Genomic DNA, 25,625 nt, shown 5'->3' on the forward strand with positions numbered 1-25,625 from the left:
CCAGAACAGACATGTTCTCTGTCCTCCTTTGTACAGGCTGGATGTAAACAGTCAGTAAAGACCAACTGCAGCACAGACTTGAAGCAATTTAGATTTACCTAAATTTAGAGCTATGCATTACAGTTAGTACACAAAGCAGGAAAAGTATTAAAATAAAATTTAAAAAAATCTGAATGAGATACATTTCCCAAAAAGTGTACTGGGAGATGGTTGGGAGGTCTTTTTTGCTGTGAGATGCCTTTGTTGTGTTGATACTCAAGTCCATATTACTGTGGTGGTATGCAGATGATGTATCCATTGCTTATTGCAGTGTTAAAATGTCATATTGTTTAAGTCTTCATCCATGTCATGTAGTTTGTTGTGTGTAGTTAGACTTAATTGTCCTTTTTTGTGTTTGTCTTTGCCCGATTGCTTTTGCAACCAATATTGCCCGTGCTGCCTCTAACCTTTACACAAATCTCTGTTCCCCAGGCATTCTCTTCCTGCTTTTACCTGTCACGGCTTGCTTTTAATAATTGGCAGAACCTGCATGATAAACTCACTGGGAAAGGCTACTTGCTTCGTGCTGTGGGAGAAGTCTCACTCCATAGTTTGTCGGTCTGTAATTCTGCAAATGTTATGAAGATGCACAGTGTTTTGTAAACGGGGGTTCTCAACATCCTGATGAGACAAAGGTGATCTCTGAGAAAGTTCTTGCCCCAGGCTGTCAGTCATGCTAAAAGAAATAAGTTTCTAAGATGGAGTGGATGTTTCTCCAGTGCATAAAAAGAATGTCCATGTTGTGTTTTGGAACACTGAAACCTCACCCTTCAAAATTCTCTCTCTTCAGCAGTTTAAAATGAAATCTTTGAGTCTGCAGTACATACCCTGTTCTGGCATGTGGTGCTGAATGTTCATGGGCACTGCATACTGGACTACATGAATAATGAACCAGACCCAGTTTATTGCAGTATGCCCCATTTTTACCTTTCCCCAGTTTAACCTCTCTCTGATTAGTACAGGGGTCACACTGAGATGTAGAGTGAGACTATGTAAAAAGTATTTGTCTAAATAAACGGGACAGTGGTGAGATACTCTGTTGCTCTGCTCTTGAAAGCAGAACAACAATATAGAACTGCAAGTTTTGGAAACACATTGGGTGTTCACTGCAGCCAGACAAAACATAGGCTGTCATCTTTGACTCATGTTAAAAGAGAACTCCCTTTAAATATTCAGCGGACTTGCTGTCCTCAAGAAATTAACCTGCTCCATGCAAATCTCTGCAATTATTTTGTTTCTAATAATGTGCAAGTGCCTTTTGACATAGAGCTGAATGTTGTCTTCTGTTATGGGTGGAATCTGTTTGCAGAATGAGAATTCTGTGATACATCATGTTTCTGACTGCAGACCAGTAAAGAAAAACGCTCATACATGGCAGTGAAGAGGCAGATATGGTGCCAGACAGCACAAAGAGAGCCTGTACCTCCACAGCCTGTGAACAACCCACCTTTATTACATGAGACAAGATATATATTTTTTTTACTGTAAATCGAGTTAGCATATATATAGAGCTCTTTAGAAAAGCTTCCTGTGACACTTGTTTTTGATTTTTTGACTCGTAGCTGATTGTTTATCATCATTTAGGTACCTTCTTGTAATAACTGGGCTTACATTTTCCTTCAGATATTTAAGACAGAAAAAGATATTATTCAGAAGTGAGTTGTACCCTCTTGGCTTTCTGTGGCTTTCTTTTACCTACTCCCCTATGCAGATATTTCAGAGGTCTTCTCCCTCCTCCCTGAGCTGCATAGAAATGAATTGACAAAGGCAGGATGGCTCATTCACATTGGCACCACGAAGCTGTGCTTCAGCTCCCCGAGAATAAATTATGTAAGCTTGTACCACGAGGGCTGGTACCTGGTCAGCATAGTTAGCAGTGAGAGCTCTGTCATTAGGATTGTCTGTCTGCTAATTCAGGTCACTGATACTGTGACACATCACTCTCTCTCCTCTTCCTTTTTTCAGTGCTGAGTGGACACAGTTTTGGTAACAAGGCTTATGGACAGTTCACGGGGCTCGTGGTGCGTGTGGGAGGGTGCTGGCACAGGGTGATGCCTAGTGCAGAACTGAGCCCTTGTTCTCCTGTCATATTTTCAAATTAAATAGTCATTTAGGCTCTCCAGAGTTTAACACAACTTTTCCCTGTTGATTGGTAGGCATGCAGGTGTATGGAGCAGTGACAGTGACAAGCTAATGGCTTTTTCTGGTGTGGAGGAATGGTGTGGAAGAGGGATTTTTGAGGTCAACCCAGTAAACCTATTTCATCCAGGATAAGATTAATTTAAAATGCTCTTAATCATTGAATTATGTCAAATGGACTACAGATATTTTTTTTAACATCTACAATAGATATGTTTCAGTAATGAGAGTTACTTCATTATCTAGGTGACTGACAGGATCTCAGTGATAAAGTAAAGGTCTTGGCAGTACAGATGAACATACAAGTTTTTCTTCCCAATAACATCTTTCCAATAATAATTAATATTTTTTTACTAATATCTTGGAAGGTTAACAAGATTCTTCCTTTTGATCTTTTTACATCTTCTCTTCAGAGCTGCTCTTTTTCACCCATTGACAGAGTAGGTGATATAATCTGACACAGAAATCCCTGAAATGTCACAAGTTGAGCACATTATGAGGAATGAGGTAAAAAAAGAAAAAAAATTGCTGTCAAGTACCATTTCCTGAATTATTAGAAATAAACACGAAATACTTACCTTTACATGAAACAGAGATTTCAGCTCATCAGGTTTTTTGAAATCTTCCTAAAACTTAGGAACGATGCAATGAAGTAATGAAACAAAATATAATAATACCATGGAGAGACATCTGCTATCAGATCATATTTTTAATAGGAATATTGTTGCAGTTACTTATGCACAATTTAGTAGAACTTTTTCCCTAGTCTCTTCATTTCCGCTGCAGATAATAATTTTGGGACATTAATACCCAGTTGTATTTTTATCTTAGCTTTTGAAATAATAGGAAACTTTACAGGAAGGAACCTCAAAAGAATATTTAGTCCTTGATTTACCATTTTCTCACAGCATGGGATTGGTTCAGCTTTTTGGAAAAGCTTGCCTTGTTGCTGGTACTGGGGTGGGGGCAACTAGGAATATGGGTAAACAAAATATTGAAACCAGGAACTTTTTAACTCTTAAATTGCACTGAGTTGCATTAAACTGCCTTTAATTATAGCAAAAATTATTAAAAAGCACTGATGTTCTCCTTGGATTTGCATCTTTCAGGAGGACAGGTGTTAATAGCAGTTGGGAATTTGGAATTCATTCTCATGTCTCACAGACTGCAGTCTTTGGCACGTAGGTTGAGTAACACCAGTGACTGTCTAAACTACAGCACAAAAAATGTAAAATGATGTGCTGTGTGTCCGTCTAGCATATATATGAGCTATGTTTGTGAGTTAGGCTAGAAAAGAATAGAACTTTCATGTATAAAAATATGCAATTCTTTTTTCTTTCTAGAAAGGCAGAGTTAGGATGTAACTTGGTGCAGTTGCCAGGAGTTCTGCATTACATACTGCAGCATTTAGGTAATGACAGTGTTTTTTTATTATGTTAAGGAACATCTTGGGTAACCTAACAAATGAGAGCTATTCATCTTCCTGTCCTTGAAAGCCTCCAGTGATTCTATAGGTTCACTATGCTATTTTTTAACTATATATAACAGTTAATCTAGAGATGAGGGGGGGAAAAAAGTCAGTGTTCTTGCTGCAATTAAAACCTATTGCCTTTTGCACTGTACTTAGTGAATCTGAACATTAATTATTGTATTTTTATTTTGGTTAATTGTATGTATTTGGAAATTCTCCCTCATCTTTTTGAAGATAAATAAGTCCAATTCTCCCAACAGTTTTCATATATGCCATCTCATTAATCTCTCATCATTTTTTTATCCTCTCCTCTGAATTCATTTTACGTAATTCAGTATATTTTTTAAAATGTGGGTCCCAAATACAGACACCATAATTAAGTTTAATTTTCATTAGTGCTCAGTAGAACAGGAAGACTCTGACATATCTTTTTTCTGTGAAGTTGCTGATTATACATTCAAGTGTGCTGGTTTGCTGAATTGCTTTTGGAGCAGCCTGACATTTTGACTGTTTTTTGTTTGAGAATCATGAATTCTTCTCAGGCACATGTGAATATGTGTGCTGGGATACACTCACACCTTTTCTACTACTGATGGTGTTATCTTTTAGGTGCTTCTGGAAGGATTTATTTATTTATGCTCAGATAATTCTGTGGAAGATGAAGGCTGGCTGGCTAACAGCTTTGACCTTTTATGCTTTGTAAAGATAGGTACTACACTCTGGCTTACATTCCCTGGGACTTTACCCATCCTCTGTGATTTCTGGGAAATCACTATTAATGACTGGTGGCTGCTGCTAATTTCTGAAATACTCCAGTGTTTTCCATCTGGCTCACTTAGTTTGAAAGCATCTGCTGCATTCAAGAAATATCCAGCATAATAGGAAGTTGTCTGAGTAGTCATTTTCCTCTGGTTTTCAGTGATTAAGGAGCCCAATGTTAATATAATTATTTTTTAAAATATATTTAATGTACTGAAAGAAAAGAAGAATGAACATATATCCCTAGATCTACACTCATTTTAGTAGCAATTTCAAATCAAAACAGCTAGCTAATTGTAAGGAGGTATTTACATTTGTTCCCCATAGGGAAAAGCACCCATGTCACGCATACATGTGAAATTTAATGTGTTGAGTCACTATCTTTGCATGCTGAAAAATTAGTGTAATTTCCCCTGATCTGATCTCTCCCTCGCATATTGGTCTAGCAGTTCTTGATTTACATTCTAATGTTTCGTCTGTCATAACCCACACATCAGAAGTGACCTCCAGGCTTGTGGCGACATTTGGAAATTTGCAACCTTTTTTTTCTTCCCTAGATGAGTAATTCAGCCTCTTTGCCACAAATGCAGAAACTTCCTTTAAAAAAAAAATATCAAGGGAGCTACTGTAAATGTTTTTCCTGATGTCAACTGGGAGTTCAATGGTATCGATTTGTACCACAGAAGGTTATTAAAGCTTTATAAATGAGTCATTTAAAGCTTGACTGACCTCTCTTCAGATCCTTCTCTTCCCATTTTTTATAATTATATTCTTTCAGTATAAAACCTGTCATCATTAACCAACTGTATAGCTTCCAATTAGGACGCAAATACTGTTCTCCCATTCTTTTTCAAGATACAGTTTTATTAAGATCTGCTCACTGAAAATGGAAGGTTTTCTTTGTGTGGCAGTGAAAAGCCAACAGAGTGTATCAAATCTGGTTTAAACTCATTGGAATCCTAATAAGCAGAACCTGATCTGCAAGCTGAAGGTTTGCAAAGGGATTTATCTTGATGAAATAAATTCATAGGAGGCCCTTAGCTGTCTCCTGAACAAGTGCAATTCAGATGGAACAGAAGAAATTTAATTAAATTATCCACTCATCTCAAAGCAGGGACTTTTCCTTTGTTAATTTTCTTTCTTGATCTTATTGATAAAATTAATGAAGCAGAATGCAGTAGAACTACCTAGACAATGGATGCAACATAGCTCCTGGTTATGCCATTCCTATATAGAATCATTGAATGGTTTGGGTTTCAAGGGACCTTTAAAGATCATGTAGTCCAACCCTGCTGCAACGAGCAGGGACATCTTCAACTAGATCACAGAATCAACTATCAGTATCCTAAAAAGAAATTGGAAAATAATCTTTTGGGCTACAGATTTAAATAGAGTTGCCTGCACTGGAATTGAACACTGAATTATGTTGGCACAGTATTAGGGAAAAATGCCAGTTTCCCATCTCGGGGGAATAAAAGTGTTCTTTAGTCATGCAGGGTTGCCTCTGATAACCCCTGATGTAGAAGAACATGGGTTATATCAGGCAGGTTTCAGACATGGGTGGAAGGTTTTCATTTGCCTGTTTGTTCTGAGGTGTGTGTTTTATCCCCCATGATAAAGTCACAGTCCCTGTTCCTGTGCTGTAACAGCTCTCAGCAGAGTAACAACTTAGTTGTGATTGTGATGTAGTCAGCAGCCACTGCTCCACTCTGTCAAGTAAAGTCACTTCTCCTATTCTTCTGTCAACTGCCTTGAAGTCCAGGAGCTTTCCTGTCTTAGGCCTAGTTCTTTGATGGATTGTTTATTTGCCATATCAAATCACCTTTCAGAGCATTTGTTGAACAGCATCTTGTGCCTGCAGGAGAGATGGCATCAGAGATCACTCCTGTAAGTCTTTGCCCTTTAATGGTACTGATTTTTCTGTCCTTTATGAGTAATTTTTACCAGGACTGTTGTTCGTGGTTTTCTTTTGTCAATTGACCTTTGCTTGTTTTAGACTCAAAATTATACTGGGTGCTTTTCAAGGCAAATGGTACAGGAAACCTGGAAAATCTTATAGGGCCTTACTAGCTGAAATGCTGTGTCCCCAGCCTAACTGCTTTTCAAAGTTGACCATTATTACTTTTGAATAAGATTCCAGGATTATATTCTAGGAAGAAATGTGGTGAGAAATAAATACCTTTTATTAGTGGTTAAGGATCCTGTATTGCACTTGTAAGAGGTTTGCAGAGTGACTACAGTTTTATGTTGCTGTTACAGAGGCAAGTAACAGCTTGAAGAGTATGAAGTGGTGCATTCCTTCTTTATCTCTTTTGCAGAGAGGAGTCAGGATAGCACTGGAGCAGTGCTGTCTGACTCCAGTTCCACACAGGATATGTTTAATGAGCCTGCCAGTTCTCAAGACAGCCTGAGGAAAACTTACACAGAGAAGAGGATTTCTACTACCTGTGCTGATACACCGATGAGCAGCAAAGAGACCCTGGGGTCTACAGAGGAAAAGGGTATGCCTGATTTAATAGATAATGTCAGTTGGAATATATCATTAAAATATTTCTTCTGGCTTGCAGAAGCACTGAAATGTGCTGCACTGTGACTGAGAATTTTAACTGGGTGCTATTGCTGCATATGTGTGTGTAACTTAAATTTGGAACTGTACTTTGCTTATGTGGCTACCAGTCCAATTTGTTCTATCTGTTAAATCTTGCAAAGAAAGGAATAATGATGATAAACTGCTGTCTATGGAGGCCCTTTGACTGACTTGCCTTCTTTTAGGTTATTTAGTTTTTCTTCAGTGTTTCAAATCTCTAAATAATTTAAGGAGTAGTTATTTGAAGATAATCTCAAACAAGACATTTTTACTTTTCCCAGGTATATATTTTTGTTCTGGCCCAGCAGCAGCAGATATTCAGTTCATAGAAGAGAACAAGTAGTGGAATTAGATGTTTTATTCCACTGGATACTTCATTTCAGTGGAGAACTAGAATTGCTCTCTACCAGATTTTTCCATATATAATAGTACTAAATGTTCTGTATTCCACTGGAAAAATTGTTTTAGAGTCCATTAGCTGGAATTTCCCTTTGTCTGAAGTTTGTACAGTTGGATATGGCAGTAGATAGACAGGCTGGACTTCAACAGGGAAAGACAAACACAACCAATGTCTAAATTTTTCCCACCTTTCCAGGTTGTGGCTCTTTGTGGGATGTTAAGTCTTTTTTGCCAGTTTATACTGAAGTGTTTTCCGATTTCATAGATCCAGAAACAGTGGTGTGTGGGTAGTCCTGGTTTACTTGCCTGATCTCCCTAGGAACAGCTTCCAAGCAGTCATCTTTTTGTTTGTAGAGTCAGATTACCTTAGTTTCTTGTTTTTTAAAAATACTTTACTTCAGTCTTACCTAAGCTAGGGAAGCCTGTGTTGATGTTAGCATCAATATGCTGAAATAGATGCCAGTTCCTAGTTTTGTAGGTTTGGTCTAGTTTGGGTACTAGACCAAAAACATGGCTCTTTTTCAGACTTGCAGTGAGTTGTGTCACTGTCATCAGCTGTCTGTCAGAACAACTGCCAAATGCATTCTTACGTTAGTGATGTTTATAAGAATAGATTTTTTTTCCTTAAAGGTACCTATATTATAAAATTATAATGGATACAGACATTGTGCAAGCAAATTTTGAAAAATTGGAGTTCTGGAAAACATGTTTGACTCAAAAGTTCAGCCTTATCAGAGAAGTTATGGAGCAGCTTTAGAAGTACACTTCAGTGTATCTCTACAGTATCTGCTAGGAGATAAGATCTAATGTAAGAGGCTCTTTATCCTAGCAAAGACAAAGACATGGTAAACTTCCATGACTAAAAATCAAAGTTAAAAGAAATTAATCTTCATGTAGCATGCATGTTTTCAGCAATAATGATTAGTCAACAAAAAATGTGGAAGCTCCCATTGTCACAGATGTTTTCTGAAGTAAGATTTGGTATCCTTCAAGAAAAGATGGGTCAGTTGAACTGTGAGTTACCAAGTTAATCACAAAAATGTTTAGAGGGAACTGTAGGCCCTACACTATGCAGAAGACCAAGTTAGCTGCTGATGATCATTCTGTCCAAGGCTATATTGTATTCTGAATTGTGCTCTTCTAGTCAGATGTTAAGAATGATACATTTCTTTTGGCAGGATGGCTCTAATTTTCTGTTCCTTTCTCTGCAATAGAAATTACTGAATTTACTCTTTTGTTTTGATATTTTCCCTCCTCCTCTCCCATCTTCCAAGAGTGTATAAAGTCCTGCATTGTGTAAGGTGTGCTGAATTCATACTGTTGCTCAGGGAAAAACCCAGAGGAAGACAATGGAGAGATCAGTGTGTGGCTCTGTTAGTGAGTTGAAGGTTACTATTCAATGAATGTCAGGAATAGTAATTTTTATTTTTTTCAGGAACCCCTCAATATTTCTCTCTGTGCTTTAATGAAGAAAAGGCTTACCTTTTGTCATATTTAATTTTTGTCCTTTTGTATATTTCATTTGCCATTTGGGAATGGCAATTTCGTTGTCACTTCTCTCTTAACGTTCCAGCTGCAGGAAAGTCAGAAGAGCTGCTGGAGAGCTCAGAATCCTACAACCCTGCTGAGCCTACCGGCCAAAAACTTGTGGTGGATCCTCAGTCTGCTTCTGGCAATCCCATCAAAGCTGCAATCCCCCCACCCTCCCAGTGGGACTGCAGAAAGAAAGCTGAACCTTGTGGAGATGCATCCGAGTTCCCTCACGGCCTCCCCGCGGACCTGGAGGAGCAGCGGAAGTTCCTGACGGAGCAGTGCATCGCCTCCTTCTGCCTCTGCCTCAGCCGCTTCCCCCAGCACTACAAGAGCCTCTACAGGCTGGCCTACCTGTACACCTACAGCAAGACACACAAGGTGAGCAGAGCACTGAGAGGATCGCTGTGTTTGCTGCCCACTGTGTTGTCATTTGGACTAATTCAGTGGTAAAACACGGCAGATAAGCTTGTTTAATGCAGTTTGGATTGGAAGACTGTGGGAGTCTTCAGGCCCTAGATTGTCTGACTCGTGTGTGAGGTCAATTGAGTAGAAAATTTCTTTTTTTATTACTGAACTAAGTAAATTTTTGTCATTCAGCAGAGAATTACATTTTAGATATGACACATAAATTAAGATGTTCTCATAAAAATGACAGCAGTTATTTATTTTACTGAATAAGTGACTTGGAAGCAAAAATTCCTCAGTATTGGTGTAAACACATCATGTGACAGAGATAAGCTTTCTGGGTACTTTGGATCTTTGTTAGTAAAATGTGTAGGAATAGTACATTGAAATTATCAGAAAATTATCAGTTATTTTACTAATTGTCATAATCAAGGTTTGAATTTTGTATTTGGAAGTCTTTTGCTAGGTCATATGCTGCTCTACATGGCTTCCTGAATTCTCTTCCCCACCAGTATTGAAGCTTGTGTGAACAATAGGGAAGGGAAACAAGTCATACCCCTGGCCTCAGAGTAGAAAACATGTCACCAGCACTGAGCTCGAGCATGTCCTACCAACCTACTGGAAGGTGATGAATGTTCCATTTGGCTGTACAGTGATTATCCAGAAAAATATTACTCTTTTTTATAGAGACCTTGTTTTGAAAACATTCTTATGCTGTTTGTATGTAACAGTTGTTAATTTTTCCATGGAACTGATCATTAATAAGAACCTTAGATTCCTGCAATCTGTCATTACTTTTGCTGACATGATTTTGTATCAACATTCAACAAAAAAAGCTGCCTGTTTTCAATTTATTCGTTCAAATAGCATGTCCTTGCCTGAGGAACTACTTGCAAAATATTTTCTTCTATTATTTTTCCCTGATGAAGCCTTCTCTTTTGCTTTTTATATCTCTCTTCCTTTATAAATATCAATTTAATGATGGTTTTCTATATGAAATACACATTGTTGTCTGAATCTGTTTCCTCTTGGAACTCAGAAAAATTGAATCCTGCCTGGTTGACCCTAGTAGTTACCAGGCTGACTTCAACTGCCCTTTTTGGGTTTTACTGTCCTTTTTTTTATTACTTATCTGCGTAACAAACAACCACTTGACTCTTCCTTTTGATATATGTATGGTACATATTTTCGTGGGATTTAATTTTCTTCCTTTCATGACTCATTCAGGTTCAATGTCAAATGCCTGTGTTTTCATGGCACACTAGTATGTCTTTAGTGGGATTTAGACTCCTGAATGAACTTAAAACACAAAATGGATCTATGTATTTTTAGCAGTAACTGGAGTAAGCAGTAGGCTTACATATACTGATGTTAAACCTGATTTTAAAAGTGAGATAAATTATATCAGGTTGAGTTGTTGCGGGGGGCAGAGTGGTAAATTTTAGAAAACCGAAATTAATTTTTAAATGAATATAACCATCTTGGAAAATTCAGCATTTACGTACCAGCGCCAGGAATTTGCATGAAGAATTTAGACTGATGGCCAAAATTCATGGTTGGCTGGGAAAGGAGAGGATTGGCAGGTCTCCACAGTGCATAGAAAAACAAGTTTTCCATATGCAATCTGTTTTCTCCTATTTTACAGTATTCCTGGTTTTGCTGTTGGAAGATTAGTAAAAATAGTTGTTGAGTGCTTTTTTTAACATCGTTTCAAAATCTTTGAACATTTTGTTTGGCTGTGTGTTCTGTTGGGTTTTTTTCCCCTGCAAAATCCATCTCACTATTTGGAGGCTATTTCTCTTCGTTTTATTCTGTTACCAGAGCAAATTTGTACATAGCTGGCTTTTGTTGGAATAAATGTGCAGGAAAGTAAGGGTGAATTTTCAGAAGTTACTTCAGTTTCCCATTCACCTTTTCTTAAAGTAAAGTCATCATCCTTTGTGATTTTTACCTCCAAAATTAATGTTGGCACAGTTTGGAAGGAGAGGTTAGGACTTGGCAAGACACTGTTTGTCAGTGTAATTAAGAAGTTTTGTGAAAAGCATTTGCCTTATGGCCCTTAGGGATTAGTGTGGGGAACTGGTCTGATATTCTGCAACCAGCAGGTCATCAGGAAATAAAAATATTTACTTATGTGCTTTTTTAATCTCAAAATAAAAAAATACCCTGTAAATCCTGAAAGAATGTGCTCATGAATACTGTGTGTATGACTTAGGGGTTTTAAGTTTGTATCTTGTAGAGTGCCCGTTATTAACAGAGCCCTTAATGAGGAAATTAATGTCAGGTATGACACAAGGTCAGTGGCATGACAAGTTAGTCAAAGTAGGCATAATACATGCGTGTAAAAATTATAAGATTATATATTTGTAGGCTTAATATATATGTAGAGACACAGATAATGTGTAGGCATAATAGATGTAACCATTTCAAGCAAAATCAGTTTGATAATAACAGTTCATTCAAAAGGCTGCCCTTCAAGGTCGGTTGTCTTTTTATTTTGCTTTTATTTGAGACAAAGCCTTCTAATGGACTGTGAAAGAAAACAGAGGGAAGGATTAAGGTATAAGTGCAGTGTTTTGTTCCCCTCTCAGCAACACTTCGTGGAGTTTTCGGGTTAGGTGAAGGTGCTTCTGACACCACTGAGTTAAGAGGTATCCTTCCCAGGTGACTCAGAGTTCCACTTGGTTGACCGTAAGAGATTTTCCTTTTCCACTTCAACTTTTTTTTTCAAGTTATTGTAGCATGTCAGTCATCTTGTCTTTGAATCTTGGGGTGATAAAGATGTGGGAGGCAACAGCTGAACTGGAAAGAGTATTTCATAATTGCCCTGAGTCAGACAGCCAAATCCAGCATTTCAGGCTGGTAAGCAGTGTGCCAAGAAGAATAAATCCTTTTTGCTATGTCCTGGATCCCTTCACCCACTCCTAATAACTTCATCAGCTAAAACCCAAGCAGAGCAGACTCTGTGAAATCTAATGAGTTGAGACCTGCTCAGGCGTATTTACTGGGAATAACTGATCATGCTGATTTAAGGAGAAGGGTAGTGGAAAATCTGTAACTACATCTTTTATTCCTATTAGTTTTGATTGTGTGAAGTTACCGTGTAATTGCCCCATTTGTCTGAATGATCTTTTCTCCTCCTGGCTGGGTTACTGCCATCATCTTGTTCAATAAAAGCCTGTGAATTATGTGTACCAAACACATGCCTGTGGATGGTCAGTGCAATGGGCACAGAGGATCACCAGAGCATGATGCTACAATTAATGATCTCTTAACCTTTTCATTATAAAACTTCGATTGGAGAATACATCTCTAGCTAAAATTTCTTCAGACTGGGATTTTACATTTAGGCTTTGTGGTGGGGTGATAACTTTCTTAAAGGTTTTGTTTTCCTTGAATTTTTATGTGATAGTTTTAATGTAAGATTCAGATTGCCACACATTAGGCAATTTTTGCCTCATTTTCACACTTGGAATTAACTTACATTTCTGATGACTATGACTGGCATAAAGGAAGGCACTTATGTGCCTGGATCTTGGATGTTATGATAGGCTTATTTTTGCTAGATTCTGATTTTATTCAAAACAGTATGACGTTTTTGGAAGAACTGATTTTTGTAGGTTCTTTTGTGTTGCATTTTCTTCTGTATGTATATCCCAGTATTTTGCAGGATTACAGAAATACATATTAGGAAAGAAGTTCTATAGAGAAAAGCTAGTATACAGTTAAGTTTACAGTTTGCTTTCTTCAATCTTAATTAAATTTGACACTCAGCAATAATAATTAAATTTACTGATTTCCCTGACTAGCCAGGAAGTACCTTGTGATCTTTATGAGTGAACATGTATTTGTTCCATACCAAAAGAAAGCTATCCAGATCCCCTAGACTGTCCTGCAGTGTAATCACGAAGGCCCCGTGTAAGTACCTATGTCAGCTCTCTGAATGAAGGATTTTTAACATCTGTAAATATCTGGTTAGTATTTCCAGCATTCAGCTCTCTTGCACATGAATCTGTAATCAGCATTTTGCTAGAGGGGATGCTCCAATTCTGGTAAGACATTGGAGATTTCTGCATGATTACTGTCATTAGGACAAAAGCACTGATGATTGAGCAGAGCTTTTACTGTTTCACCAGAGCCTCATAAAGAAAATGATCTGGAATATGGGATGAGAACTTTGCTACTACCACCTCCCCCCCCCCAAAAAAAAGATATTACATCTGGAATATGATTCTTGGATGGACATGACTTAATCAAATTTATGACTCACAGAAGCATATTTCCAGGCCACAGAACACAAGCCAGAGTTCAACATTCTCATTTGCCTCTATGAACCAAACATCTTCCTCTTTCTTTTATCTTCTCTGTTGTGAGGTTGTCCGTAAAAAAGCCAGTCAAATGCTACTTTCTAACACTGATATAAAAGGATTAAGGAAAGCAAAACTTCCATTGGTGAAGCCTCACAATTAATAATTGTCCCATCTGTTGGTAACATTCTGCCTGGAGCCAACAGCTGTCCCTGGTTCTCAACTGCACAAGAGAGGCTCATGCATTGAACTCATAGAAGGGTAGTGCTTTTATGAATTTTTGGTTGTCATTTATCATTTAGTCTCCTACCAATACTTTCTTGTTAACTCACTGTGCACTATTAACCAAATTTGATGATGATCATGGAATTTTTCAGAGAGGTTAAGTGAAATTACATGGAGAGCAATGGCTGAGTAGAGGTGAGAGGCCTAAATTCACCACCCCACTAAAAGAAGGCTGCAGTTTAAGCCTAAAGGTTGCCTCTCTTGTGAGGCCTGAGTGCTGGCAGGAATTCCCTGCTAGTTAGCCTGAGGGAAGACCTGAGGGACAGCTTCCAGAGTATACGGGGAAAAACAAGGGAGGAAAAAGGGAGGGCCAGGGGGCAGTGAGAGGCCTGGTGTGCAGGGGGAGGCTGCAGGATACTCAGGACAGTGAGTTCCACTGTTTGCTGAGAAACTTTATATTTTTATATAAATTATTTCATATGGAGCATTAAAAAAAAATTGGGGGTGTTTTAAATATACCTACAGTTCAGGTTTCTGCAGGTGATAGGAGATAGAGGGTGGATATCAGTGAAGCAAAGACAGGTTAAAAAAAATACAAGAATGCAAAACTGGATGATCTGAGGCTGGATTCAGCAGCTGTAGGAGCCTGGCCAGTCTCAGGGCTTGGATGCTTGTTCTGAGCAACAAACTGGCCTCTCTCTCCTGAGGGATGTCTTCTCCAGATCACACGCCTTTCAAAATACTGTTGGGACAGCAGCTACGCAGAAAATGAGAAATGACACTGCAGGCTGATAAATAAAACCAAGTGAGCGCTTTGTACTTTTAACTGTGGTGGCATTTCCATCCCCTGCCTGCAACTCAGCAGCCCTTCTCTGTCCACAGAACCTGCAGTGGGCCCGGGACGTGCTCCTGGGCAGCGGGATCCCCTGGCAGCAGCTGAAGCACATGCCTGCACAGGGCCTCTTCTGCGAGAGGAACAAGACCAATTTCTTCAACGTAAGTTTATACAGCTGATAAACACACCCCTCTGTTCTCAGCCCTCACTGTAACACCTGTTTCTCATTTGAAGGGTTTGTGAAGGGACCATAATGTGAAATTCCACACAGGCACATTAAACAAGCCATGAGCGGCTAAAGGAAAGGAGAATTGTGTTGCAGACATATTTACTGGGTAAATGTGCCTCTCTTGAAGGGGACATTAAAGGATTATTTCTCATAAACTCTCTCATGGGGAGAGAAGCACCAACATTTTTCAGTTATGCATCATTTACCATATACTTGATGGTTGAGCCCTCTATAAAAATTCTCATTTTGTTCATCTTGATTATCCTCTTGTCTGTCGTTTCTCAACTAGACTTGCACTTCTCTTGACAAAAACACATTGCTAGTTGTGCTAAGCAATCTCCTGCAATTGAAGGAGCTTTCTTGTATTCCCCTTTGTTGTAGCATGGCTCAACAGAAAGAGTCTTTCCAAGTCCCACAGTGAGGTAGCAGCACTGTCATAGAGACTGTCCCCATGTCTGTGATATCTTCCACGGGGGTGTCTGTGCCTCTCACTGACACAGGACACACAACACTTCTGAGACTTACATAAGCATTTATCTATCAGATTCCCTGCTGTGTTTGCCACTTACACTCTGCTGTTGTCTTTGGTATCTTTGGCTTTTTGTGGTATGTTCTAGGTTTTTGTGCCATCTGTTCTTTTGAGATAGGATTCTGTAGCAATTCTGTCTCACAGTGCATGGTGAGAGCCTGGAGATGGTCTGTCATTCTGGACTATGTTATAGTCCATATCTGCTGTATGGTTGCCTGTGATTGCAGTGACAGAATTTTATGTCTCTGCTTTCCCATCTAGTGCTTCTGTTTTAATATTGTAATTGTGAAATTTACTTCCATTTTATATCTGTTAACATTTATCTTCATTTTTGCTGTATGTTGTGTTAATTAGCACCTCTGTGCAAACCTCTGTTAAGTATAAAGTAAGTGCTCTTCTCTGATTATAATCCCTCAGATGGGTTAAACAACTAAGGAATACTGACAATGGCTCAGAATTGTATCATGGATCAGTCTGCAAATGGGGTTTTCTATATCATTACATCTTTCTGGAGAGAACTTTTGATTAACAAATAGTGTCAGCCAGCAAATAAGTACCATCTGATCACTCCCCTCCCACACCCCCATGGTGGGATGGGGAGAAGAATCAGAAAAAAAGGTAAAGCTGAGATAAGAACAGTTAAATAATTGAAATAAAGTATTAAAATAGTTATAATTATTAACGTAAGGAGAAATTATGCACAGTACAGTTTACTCCCCACCTGCTGACCAATGCATAACCAGTTCCCAAGAAGCAATTGGCCTCTCATGACCAGCTCCCTCCAGTTTATGCACTGGGAGTGATGTTCTGTGCTATGGAATAGCCCTTTGGCCAGTTTGGATCAGCTGTCCTGGCCACGCTCCCTTCCAGCTTCTTGTGCACTTCCTCACTGGCAGAGCCTGGGAAACTGATTTCTAGTAAGCACTGCTTAGCAACAACTACATCAGTGTCTTATCAACATTATTCTCACACTGATTCCAAAACATAGTGCTGTACCAGCTTCTAGGAAGAGAATTAACTCTGTCCCAGCTGCAAGCACAGCACAGCCTGATAGAGTTGTGACCTGATTGATGACTACATGGCTTTGTTCTGGTTATTTCCCTGCATTATCTGCCAGCTTTCCCTGCAAGAACCCTGCAGTGTGATTAGCTCTTCAAACTAGTGAATGCTTTGGCTCAGATTCACATAACACAAGTATTCTTGTAGAAATTAATGGAATTACTCAACGTGCTTCAAGCCAAATGTGAACTTTGCATGATCAAGGTTGACTTGTTCATCACTGCAGGGTTAAGTGTCAAGAGTATCCTATGTTTTAATGTATGAGGAAGATGAGCAGTAGGGAACTGAGAAGTGTGTATAAGGGAGTGTTTCTACTTGAAAAATGTGAATTACCACATTAAGAGAGATCAGTGGTTGACCTAAATCATGTCTAGTTTTTGAATGCTAATGCTAGCTAATTTAACTTAGATTCCGCTGTATCCCTAGGTGGAATTTTCCAGCATTATTTCAAAAAATAATTATTCCGTGCTCTGTGCGTTGATATTTTTATACTCTGAAGGATGAAAAGTGTAGCTACTAGAAGGATACTCTCAAGGATGTAGTATAGCTGCTAGACAGCTGTATAATAATTCTGTTTTGTAAATCAACAAAAACTTAATTCCCATAATTAATTTCTTTAATAAGAAATGAAATACACTTTGAAATAAAAGGCAACTTTCAACAAAAGATATCTACAGAAAACCACTGGACTTAATTCTTTTGTATCATGATATATGATATATATATGCTGGCCCAGTGCAATATATTGGCAGCAGTGTTAGAAAAGAGAGAAGATGTTTGACAATTATGTTCTCAGTTTGAACTTGGGTCTGCCAACAGATGAAGACAATGTTAGTCTGGAGTCTTCCATGCAGACCACTGCCTCCAGGCTTTAGGAATTTCAGTCTGGGGGCTGAACTCCAGTGTGTCTCAGCTGTGGGGATGGTGTGGTGCACACACAGAATGCCTCACACAGCAAAAATGTTTGTTGAGACCTTTGTGAATCAGTGCTAACGTCTTGACTTATTCCTGCATGCAAGTAGGTTGGTCCTCCTGTTAACAGGTACAGTGTACATCATGAGTTTAGCATGATAAATATTTTGTTGGTCTCATTTTCTACCCAGTTATATTTTAAAAATCTTCCTCTATGTGGAGCCTGTGGCAGTACTCCAGTACAGACGACACAGACAGAGCACAGTGAGAAAATCCAGATCTGAGAGAGAAAGGGCTGCAAGTGCCCATGACAAGAAGCTGGTAGTGTCAGCTGACATTCCAGAACTGGACAAACTGAAATCTGTGATCAGCTTGGAAAAAACCCTCTGAGTGCTGCATTGACCTTGTCTGGGTTAAACCTCAACTAGTCTGTTCTCATGTGAAGCTCCAGCCCGGTGGTGGGTAAGTGACTGTTCTGCACCATCTGGGTCAGTGCTCAGAACACACACTGGTGTGTCATCCCTTGTACAGATGGTGTTGCAGCCCACTGTCCCAGCTACTGTCTTCACATAGAGAGATGGGTGATAAAACACAAATTATAGCACTCTACAAAAGTAGTCACATCTAATCTTAGAAATTAAATGGCCAACCTTAAGATTTTCTAAGCATATTAATGTCCCCCAGGGTTATTTTCAACAGAAATCCTTTGCCTAGAGTGTTTATTTGCTTCCATGAAATGCATTTGGTATTATTTTTTGAGAACTCTTCAACCTTCATGATACAAAAGAATTAAGTCCAGTGGTTTTCTGTAGATATTTTGCTATTGGAATACTTTTTTATTCTGGAGCAAGTAGCACTGGTGTTTTTAATCTCTTGTACAGAAGATTCAGGGTTGTTGAAATTACAGCTGACTCAGTTCTACAAGTACAAACAACATAGTGTGAAAGAGAAAGCTAGCAGCTCCTCCCAGACATACTCCTAGCAGAATTATTTATGAAATGTTTATGACAGCACTGTATGAAAAGAAATAAACCTGGGTAAAGCTGTCTGTTGTTAAACTTTACTGCAGAACTGCTGGTCTGGATCTGTGTGTCATGGCCTCTTGTATAATTTGTTAGCTGTCACTCAGCTGTGACTGAAGTGAGCAAAAAAGGCATGTTCACTTAGCCTGATTTCTTCTCATTTGACTTATTAGAATAATGTCAGGGTGCTCAGAATTTCCCTTTTTTAATTCTAAGAAAAAATATCCTTACTGCATTATTGTACCTATTTGTAACCTAAAGAAAGGCCCCAATTTTCTAGGAGAGGAGGTTTTGCATGTTCATGGCTCTGCTGTGATGGCAATCATTATTTGAATGAATACTGCTGTTAGACTTACAGGAGTTTTAGCTAAGTTCCTAGAAATTACTGCTAAGCCTGTTTTGTTTGGCCAGTTACACATTTCTCTATAAACTTGCATGTACAGGTGCACTCCTGTGCATGCTTTTCTCCTCTTCTTTGTCTCAGTGTGAGTGTAAATATATACAGAGACTTTTTTTTTTAAAGATGGAGCCAGGATGGTTTCTATGGTAACTAAATTAGAAATTAATTCACAAGAAGAAAAAAAATCCTCAAACATTGCTTTATATAGTAGGGCACTTCTTTAATGTATTCAGATTTCATGGTTGAGCTCCATGTACCAGCAAGTTCTCCATATGGTTTAATATACACTATTTGTATTGTCCTGGCACATCTTCTGTGGTAATAATAATCTGTTGTAATAAAGATCTTAATGTCCATCTTTGGTAACTGTTCCCCACATACAAAAGCTGTGCATGCACACTGTATGCTACAATGCAGACATTGATGTGCATGAAGTCTTGCTGCAAAGTGTTACAGATAATTGTTCTATTTTTAATTCCAAGAGCAATGCAGTATGTTTATTCTCTGCTGTAGCCCTGAAGCTCTTCATTCTGTGGTCTGAGCAGGGTCAGACTAAGGTGGGAACACCCACTGGAAGCCAGAAGCTGTGAGACAGAAGGGATTTCACTTTGTTTTGTCTTTCTTCATACCAGGTGTGACTGGGCACTGACAGGGGACCTCTGCTGAGCAGAATGGCAAGTTCTGGACACTGAGTAGTTGAAGTTGCTGGAGGTAGTTCTGATTACACAGCATGGTGATAACCACAGTGGGAGCTTTCTCTGTTACTCTTCCTGTACAGCAGGTTCTTCCTTTAGTTGTGTTTCAGGTTAAGAGTCTGTCTGTCTGTCTGTCTTATCAGAGGAAAGTTGATTCTGAAAAGGGACAGCAGGGTGCAAGGCTGACTGTCTGGGGATTCTGTGCAACCAGAGCCATACAGGTGAATGTGAGGTGTAGGATATTGTGAAGTCTCTGCTATAGGGGACAAAAAGGCAACATGCCTCAGCTCTCCTGGAAGCTGGGCAGTTATATCAAGGAAATTTCATTATATGCCTCAATTAGTTTTATACCTTCCCTTAGACATACATTACTGGTCACTGTCAGAAATATGGCACTGAGTGAGTATATGGGATTTTCTTTGGATCCGATAGAGCTGCCTTTTGTTTCTCTCCCATCTCCTGACATGTAACCTCAGCACTAATGGTTCCCATGACTTGAATTAAAATGAAAGATTTGTTACAGAATTTAATGTCTCTGTTAGAGGTAACTGGCTATACATCATCCAAGGGAAGAGGAAAATCCATAAAGGGTGGTCTGAACCTATTCTAGACATTCGTTCTACCCAGGTTGGGGTCACTTTTAGTGCTGACCTGAAGAACCTCCAAATACCACACAGTGCCAAGGGGCAGCTCTTCAAAGTTGCTTGAGGCAACCTGACTGAAACCTCAGGTTCAGCATTTCCTGCCATATACTTGAAAAACTTGAAGCTGGAGGCAACAGCAGATTAAAATCACTTTCCTAGAACTCTTACACTCTGCCTTCCTTCCTGTCCTTGGCTGGTGACAGATCTGAGTTACTCTCCCTCCTGCTCATAGTTGGTGTGTATCTTTTCAGTTGGCAAATGTACTTCCAACTCCTAGACATCTGCTATGTGGAACATGAGCCTTCCAACCAAACTAGTGCCATTTAAATCAGACTGGGGGGGAAGAACTTGAAGAAACATGTGCATCCATGTGAGCTGAGATGGTGCCCCTCAGCATGGTGAGAGTTGGAGTTTATTCATGTATGGGGGCTCTAAGGGAATTAATGGCTATATTTTAGTTTGATCGTGATTTGTTGCAACTTTTTGAAAAAAAAAGTCAGTCTTTTTAGTGCTTAAACCCTAATGAATGTTTAAATGTTAAAAATGGGTATGAGGGGTTGCCAACTCAAGTTTTAAAAAAAAAAAAAAAGAAATCACAAGTGACATCCCAGAAATCACAAGGATTTAGTTATTCAGTTTTGCCCTTCTTGCTTCTGAGTGTTTTGGATGCCATTTTTATGCAACCACAAGGGAACAAAAACCATAAAGGAATAATTAAAAACCAAAAAACAAACAAACAAAAAGAACAAAAAAACCCACCAAAACTTAGATTCCAGTAATTAGATAATGCTTGAAAGAAGTTATTAGTACCATTTAATAGGTGATATGCAAACACAAGTGTCTAAAAAAGGTGACCTCCACCATTAACACTGACCTTCTGTGTAGTTGCACAAAACAAAATAGTAACAATACCATAATGACAACACATATGAGTAGCCTAATATTTTTATGCTTTTTTCTTTTTTTTTTTTTATGCTTTAGTAGGTAGATAGGGACATCTGGGCAGAGGATGGTTAAATCCCTACCTAATTTAAAAGCTAAAATTGTCTTTAATCTCCTCAGGAGATGGCCATATTGTAGCCATGAAATATCAGTGTTTTCCCTGGGCAGGAACAGGCCCAGCAAGAGCGAGTGCTCTGCTTTGTGAAAGGGCCGTTCAGTAAAAGCAGATTCTCACTGCTGGCTTTCCACTGACTGAGCTGTTCAGATGTTAAGTAAAAGACATCTCTCTGCTATACATTTTCTTCTTGTGCTGGGAAGAGCAAGGTGCTCTGTGAAATGATTTGACAGTGTAGGAACTCGGCCTGTCAGCAGTGCTGGTGTGCGGTCAGGAGGCTGCAGGGAGCCTTTGCTGCAGAGGTGCTGGGGGAGCCAAGGCTTTGTGGGTCATCCAGTACCTCTCCTTCAGCAGAGATAACACAGACCTTGCTGTTCTGCCTCGGAGAGATGCTGGAGCTGACACACTGCCTGCCTGCCTGGCTTCCTCGGGAATTTTAACAAGCATTTCATCGCTTTTCCTACGTTCCCGAATAATGACATTATAAAACTATTGTTCTTCATCTGTGTGAGGAAACCATTTCTGGTGTGGTGAAGACATATTTGTGTGGAAAACTGCTGAGGAATAAATGAAAAACCCTCCAGGAGTCCCGTCTGAGCCAAATGATTGTATAATCCCATGCTTAATTTGTAAATACAGTCAGCTGTATAAATGGCAGATATTTTATGGTTACAGTACAAGCTAAAGTTTGGATGACTGAAGAATGAAAACAAATCAGTGTTTTCCCATCCTCTTTTTCTTGTTTTTCTTCCTTTTCAGCCTCTGTTAATTTTCTCAGTTTCCCTTCACTGTATCTTCTGTAGAGCAACAGAGGTCAGAGGTGTAATGCTTCCAGCACTCATCATTGAATGGTCCACAGGATAGAGAAACTCCTACTGAAAAAAATCATTGTCTTACCTGCCTGCAGATTCAGGAAGGCATATTTGCATTGATTAAATATAATTCATATATACAAGGTTATTTTGGCATCAAATCTAGAAACATTTTTTTAATGAACACTTAAATTTTGTTTAAGTTGGCTCATTAAAATGCTTAATGAAGTGATAGCCTGGCCCTTCTCTCTAACCATGACTGGAAGTCAATTTTATGAAAGTGATTGTAGGAAAGAGAATTAGTGGCTCTGACTCTACTGAATTTACTGAGATTTTTGTGTTTGAAACAGGCACGGTTTCTACCTGGAAAAAGATAGCTTTTCAAAAATCCACATATTTTAGTCAAGTAACCGTATTAATTTCCATTGTTTTTCTTGTCTAGCTTGGCAAGTGGCTTCCACTGGGGAAAAGGGAAGCAGGAAAGGGTGATACTAATTGCCCCTATAGTCAGAGTTAAAATTAAATTATTTCTTTTCTGACTTTACTCTTGATAGTTGTTCTTTTGCCAGTAGCAAGCCATTTTTTGTCTTTGCCCCTTTCTTTCACTTGTAAGGTTAATGTAATTCTACTCCTATGTCTCCTGTCCAGATTTTCTAACATTTTAATTGAAAGAATGCTTTTAGTAGGTACAGATGGGTTTGCTCTGTGATTCTCTCTCTTGCTCTCATGTGCTCACTCTCTTGTGCAAACTTAATACCAACTCTAAAACCGAAGGTAAGCAAGGAGTTAACTGTGCAAGTGAAACTTTCATAGTGATTGGCTTGAGACCAGAAACCCAGTGAGCAATGAAGTCTTAAAGCTGCCTATAAAAAGCTAGATAACTTTTTCAACCTCTGCCCAACATGTTATTTACAGTTCTTCACTCCATCCTCTTGGAAAAACAGAACTCATCAGTGAAAAATGTCCGTTGTTCACAGAGTTTTCTGCCTCAATATATACAGGCTGTTCTTTCTGGCTGACTTTGCAGGCTTCCAAGACCCAGCTAGTAAAGATGCCAATAAATCTAAATCCCTGGAGATACAAGCATGGGGTTTTGAGCTGTCGTTTGTGCCAGTGGATATTAAACAGCTATTTTTTTCCATTCTGTTTCCCTAGGAAAAGTTTCTCCTTTTGTTGGGTGGATGAATTTCTAGGCAAAGGTAGGCTAGGGAACAAATAACCCTGAAATAAGTGAAGCTGTGGCTTTGTAGAAGAGAGAATGTCATGGAGGTTGTAGTGTGTTACTGAACATAAAGCAGTTGGTTTTAAAGCTGGATCTTAAAAGTTTAACAGCAACTGTTCCACCCACTCTAAACAGTATTTGAAAGGTGCAGGGTTGCTGGAATACTGTGTGATGAGTGTCCTTTTACAAATGTGTAATGGATCAATCCATAATTTGATTTTTCCATCTGCCAGCTGTGTATCAGATACGGATGGGAGAGCTACCTTTAGACACTTAATGGGGTTAGTTTTAAACTTAGGTTGGGTTCTTTCCTCTTAAAAAAATCTAAATAGGATTTAAAAAAAAACTAAATAGATTTTTAAATGCAGTAGGTGAGCAGAGCTTTAAAGATGGTGATTCATGCAAGGTCTTTAAAATACACAGGTTTATATTGTATATCTGGTATCCATTTCTCAGACTAGTTTTTGCAGCTTCTTACTATGAATTATTTCTCCCAGTTTTATCATGGAAAGAACAGTTACATCAGTGTAGGCTGCTGCATAAACAAAACAAAGCAAACAAAACCAGAAAAGAGTAAATTTGGAATCCGAGAAGAAAATATAAGATGTAAAATTGAATCTTTTTAATTAGCTGTCATTAGCATTCCTCTCCCCTAGAAATTCCTATAGTCTCTGACTGAAAGCTTTGACATGGAACTTGTTTTAATATCCATGTGTGGAGTTCAGACACGAGTGTGGAACAGGCAAGTAATGTGTGTGCATCTGAAGTTGTACCTTGTTGTCTTTAAATACCTCCTTCTGTTATCTAAAACTGATGGCACTACTCTGAGGAACATCCATGTAATGGATGTAGAACCAAGGTCAAGACATACTCAGAGCAGTTCTCTCCAATGCTTATTTCTTAGGTGAAACTATGTGTGAGATAACCAAGATGAAATGTGCTTTTTCTTCATTAGCTGTTTCCACCAGTTGTATGTTAAGAGGATTCTGTGATGTTAGTCAAGGCAGTTTCCTCTTTTGTATATTTAATTTTGTACATATTTCCAGGACTGCTTTCAAGGTAGATATCAACCTGTATCTGATCTTGCTCAGTACAGCATTTTTCCATATTCCAGGTATGGCAGATTTTTTTTTCATTCCTTTGTCTTGTCTGTGTAAAAATAACCAATTTCATTCTGAAGGTGAAAAGCCCCAAATGGCAGTAAGGGAGCACAAAACCTGCTCCCATCAGACAAACAGTTCATCCTGCCTTTCTGGAACCCTATGACAATTTTGTTCTGCGCTGTGGTTGTTTTAATTTACCTAACATTATGGTAATTTACTATAACCTTCATCCTTATAGAAAGAAGAGAATTAATAGTGAAATTAACTTTTTTTTTGTTGAAGTGGCATATTTTGTGAGAAGTATTCCTGAAATTATAGTTCTCAGAAGAAGGATCTAAATATTTTTCATGGATATTCACTGCCTTAGTGTAAAAATGAAACTAGAAGAATGTGGGATGAGAGCAGCCTGATGCAAGTCTGTGTGTACATCTGTGCAAGGGGAATAGCATTAATGGATAAATATTTTTAACTTAATGGCTTCAGCAAGATACAATTGGCCAAACTAAAAAGGTTAAGAAGATAAGATGGCAGATGATGATAGGTAAGAGCATATTTGTTGTTGTGTAGGCTGGACAGTTTGCAGGCTGACTGCAGCATCACTGCACCGAGCTTAGATGAAGATACTGAAGCAGGAATTCCCTGAGTAATAGTACTGCATCTTTTGGCAAAATTCCTAAAGTTAGAGGAGTAAAAGTGTTGAATATTGTATAGTGTATTATTGTTCCAGACTGTTTGGCTCCTGTGGAGGAGGTAGGATTTCCTGGCACAAGATGAACACTTTTGGAGTTTGCGTGGTAGCTCCGATGTGAAACAGCGGGGGTTGACCACTTAGACAAGGTGACTTTCTCAGCCTCCTGAAAGGAATTAAAACAAAATAGGATTCAGTGGGTGAGTGAAAGTAATGAAGTCCTTAGTGGTCAGTATTTCAGCATGCTCCTCTAAACACTCAGATGTATTACTGTGATCCACCAAGGGGAGTCCCTGTAAGAGCTCCTGGCTTATTTTCAGGAGCCTTATGGCCTTAGTTCATTTCAGTTGCCTCCACCTCATCTCCACCAGTTTGCTTACTCACCTCCTGTCAATAAAGTTTCACAAATTTGGCTTTTAGGAAGTTGTCTAATTTTTCTGTAGGTTTGAGGAAGGAAAATCAGAAAAAAAACCCCAACAGACTTTTCACTTGAAGCACTTATTAACAATTACTCATAATGAATTGTGAATTTGGCTGGCTATTCGGTTTACTGA

The 25,625-nt window shown here is 38.8% G+C and overlaps 1 protein-coding gene across 3 annotated transcripts in view; it reads left to right on the forward strand.

Moving 5' to 3' along the window:
* Positions 1-25,625, forward strand: part of CABIN1 (calcineurin binding protein 1) — a 107,585-nt gene that overhangs the window by 31,259 nt on the left and 50,701 nt on the right. For all 3 annotated transcript variants that reach the window (XM_029963276.1, XM_029963277.1, XM_029963278.1), the window contains exons 26-28: positions 6,727-6,909; positions 8,968-9,305; positions 14,747-14,860. In XM_029963276.1, the coding sequence (XP_029819136.1) occupies positions 6,727-6,909; positions 8,968-9,305; positions 14,747-14,860 (635 nt within the window). The remainder of the gene's footprint in view (positions 1-6,726; positions 6,910-8,967; positions 9,306-14,746; positions 14,861-25,625) is intronic.

This window comes from Manacus vitellinus, unplaced genomic scaffold, assembly GCF_001715985.3.
Source record: "Manacus vitellinus isolate BGI_N305 unplaced genomic scaffold, ASM171598v3 scaffold_58_pilon, whole genome shotgun sequence".
Lineage (NCBI taxonomy): Eukaryota > Metazoa > Chordata > Aves > Passeriformes > Pipridae > Manacus > Manacus vitellinus.